The following is a 2,998-nucleotide window of genomic DNA, read 5'->3' as shown; positions in this document are numbered from 1 at the left end:
TAGGGGCCAGACCCCGGCGCCTGACCTGGCCCACGCTGGCTGTCCCCGGGATGTCTGAGGTGTGACTGGGAAGGGAGAGAGGGTCCCACCCGGCCGGCCTGCGTGTGGGCTTATTTTAAGTGTTTGTGGGAGCGGCCCCGCGCTCCAGACGGGTGGCACAAGGACCGCCACTGCCCGCCCGGGGGACAGGGGGGCCTGGGAGGCTCGGGGCGAAGCGGCCGGCTCCCGGTCTCCCCGGCTGCGAGGGCGCTTCTGATGTCCTAGGCTCAGCTCCCGCTGAGAAACCACACCAAACCTGCTCTTGCAGGACCCCCCCTCCCCCAAACAGCCCCTCCGCAGCACACAGAGGGGCTTACTCCGCCCGGGGCTGAGCTCTCCCCCTCGGCTGCTCCTGAGGAGAGACCTCAGCAAAGTTGTGCTGAGTCCCTCGCCTCTCCCCTCCATCCCTCGCCCCTGAGATAATCCTCTCTTAGCAGCTGCCTAGTCTACCTCCATTTTTTGTTGTTGTGTTTTTGTTTGCGTTTTCTTTTCACAGGTCTGGTTCCAGAACAGGAGAGCAAAGTGCCGAAAGCAGGAAAACCAGATGCACAAAGGTGGGTAAGGGGTGCGGGCCGGTCGGGGCGGGGGGGGTGCGGCCGCGGAGCCCTGGGCTGCTTTCGCCGCTCACCCGGCCCTGTCTCTCCCCGCAGGTGTGATCCTGGGAACCGCCAGCCATTTAGACGCCTGCAGAGTGGCCCCCTATGTGAATATGGGAGCCCTGAGGATGCCTTTCCAGCAGGTAGTTAGCTCCGGTTTTATTTTCCTTTCCCCGGCAAGCTCCGACCCCCTTTCGTTTGCACGGGAGGAAGCCGGACACGTTTACAAGTGCCATTTATATAGAAGTTGGCACGTATTAAAAACAGGCCGTAAAACTTCGTGAAGGAGCCCCCGCCCGGCTGCCGGGAGCTCAGCGCCCCTCGGGCCCGGGGAGGGGGCCGAGCGGGGGGTCCGGCGGCCCCGGGAGGCGCCGCCGGTGCTAAGGGCCCCCCCGCCGCCGTGCGCTGGGCTGGCACACGGCCCCGGGGCCGCCCGCAGACGTGGCAAGGGCGGCCTGGCCTCCCGGGGGTGCATCGCCTTCCCGGGGCCGGGACCCCCCGCCTTCGCGGGGACGGAGCGGCCCGGCCCCGAGGGCTTCGGTCTCCGCCCGGCGCCGGAGAGCGCTGCGGGAGGGTGTCCCACGCGGTGGGCGAAACCACGAGGGGGAAAAACCATGCGGACCCTTGCCCGGCCGTTCTCCCCCTCCTTCTCAGGCGGGCTGTCGAGGCCTGGCCTGTTCCGACGGAGGCGGCCGCCCAGGACGTGGGGGGGCTCTCCCCGATGCGCTGCCGCCGTGCCGGCCAGCCGGGACCGGGGCAGTAGCGGAGCGCAGGCACCGGCGCCGCTGCAGGGCCCGGGTCCTTGCCCCAGCGAGGCGCAGCCCCCCGGGGGAAGGTCGCTGGGGGAAACGGGGATGAAATTCCGTCCCGCTGCCAGCCACCCCTCGCCACCGCTTGTAACTCCCCCCCCCTTTTTTTTTGTGTCAATTAATCGGGGGATCGATTTTTCCCAGCCCAAAGGGACCCTCCACCACCTTCTCCGTCTCAGAGACACGTGGAGCTGACAGATTAATTGTATTGATTTTTAAAAAGACATATTTGGACCAAAATAATTAAATGCATAAATAAACTCTCCCCCACCCCTCCCCGAACCTACCCGGAGCTGAAATCTCTCAGTCAACCCAACGTGTTTGTGTAGGTCGGGAAGGCTCCAAAGCAAACACCAACCCGGTATATAAGGCACCCGTGGCCAAAGAGTTTTTAGCAAGGTATAAATAAACATCCCCGAAAAAAAAAAATATAAAAAAAATTAGCTATTTAGCACTTGTTGGCGCCCGTGCGTTGGGCCGCTTTTTTTTTTTTTTTTTTTTTTTTAACATGAGGAGGGTTAAGTATGTCTGTGCGCCTCCGGTCAGGCGCGCAGCGGAGATTTGCTGCGCTGCGCGCCCGCCCCGCCCCGCCCCGCCCCGCCCCTGCGCGCGGGGGCTCCGCTAACGAGTTGCGCCTTCAGCCGCCGGGCCGGGCCGGGCCGGGCCGGGGCGGGGGGAGCCGGTTCCGCGGCCGCGGGTGGGCGGCGTGGGGGCGGCCGCGGGGCTGACGCCGTGTCTCTGCCGCCGCCGCCCAGGTCCAGGCGCAGCTGCAGCTGGAGGGCGTGGCCCACGCGCACCCGCACCTGCACCCGCACCTGGCGGCCCACGCGCCCTACCTGATGTTCCCGCCGCCGCCCTTCGGGCTGCCCATCGCCTCCCTGGCGGAGTCCGCCTCCGCCGCCGCCGTGGTGGCCGCCGCCGCCAAGAGCAACAGCAAGAACTCCAGCATCGCCGACCTGCGGCTGAAGGCCCGGAAGCACGCCGAGGCCCTGGGGCTCTGACACGCTTCAGCCGAGCCCCCCAACCCCGCCCCGGGTGCCCGCGGCGGGCGTGTGTGTGACCCGCACGGACCGCCGCTCTGCCCCCCCGCTCCTCCTCCTCCTCCTCCTCCCCGGCCGCAGGGCGAGCGGCGGGCGCTCCGGGCCGCTCTGCCGCCTTCTCTCGTTTTTGTTTTGGGCTTCTTTTTTGTCGTTGGTTTTTTTTTTTTTTTTTAATTTCTCTCCCCTTTCCCAAGGTCTGCGAGCGCTCGGCGGCAGCCTCCTCCCGCCGCTTTCCTCGCCCTCTCGCCCCCAGAGACTTGGCCGCCGGGGGAGCCGGGCGAAGAGGGAGGCCCCGACGGCCGTTGGAGGCCGTTGGCGGCCGTTGGTGCTGTGTGGCACGGCGGGGACTCTCCGCCCGCCGCGGGGCGAGGGCGCCCGGCTCCCGCCCCGGGCACACACACACGGGCACACACACCCCCCCCTCCCCACGCAGCAAACACGCACCCACGAGTCAGAGACTCCGCGGAGGATAAAGTAGGTGGGAGGCGAGAGAAAGGAGAGTTAAAAAAAACCG

General features: G+C 66.4%; 1 protein-coding gene across 1 annotated transcript in view; it reads left to right on the top strand.

The window, feature by feature from the left end:
* The window catches only part of SHOX (SHOX homeobox), a 10,141-nt gene extending 7,696 nt beyond the window's left edge, over window positions 1-2,445 (top strand). Inside the window, exons 3-5 of the mRNA XM_072853180.1 lie at window positions 536-593; window positions 690-778; window positions 2,200-2,445. Coding sequence (XP_072709281.1) covers window positions 536-593; window positions 690-778; window positions 2,200-2,445 — 393 coding nt within the window. The remainder of the gene's footprint in view (window positions 1-535; window positions 594-689; window positions 779-2,199) is intronic.
* Window positions 2,446-2,998: the final 553 nt, after the last annotated feature.

Source organism: Ciconia boyciana, chromosome 1 (genome assembly GCF_034638445.1).
Source record: "Ciconia boyciana chromosome 1, ASM3463844v1, whole genome shotgun sequence".
In the NCBI taxonomy this organism is placed as follows: domain Eukaryota; kingdom Metazoa; phylum Chordata; class Aves; order Ciconiiformes; family Ciconiidae; genus Ciconia; species Ciconia boyciana.
The sequence above is the reverse complement of the archived record's forward strand: the minus strand, read 5'-3'. Positions and strand labels throughout refer to the sequence as shown.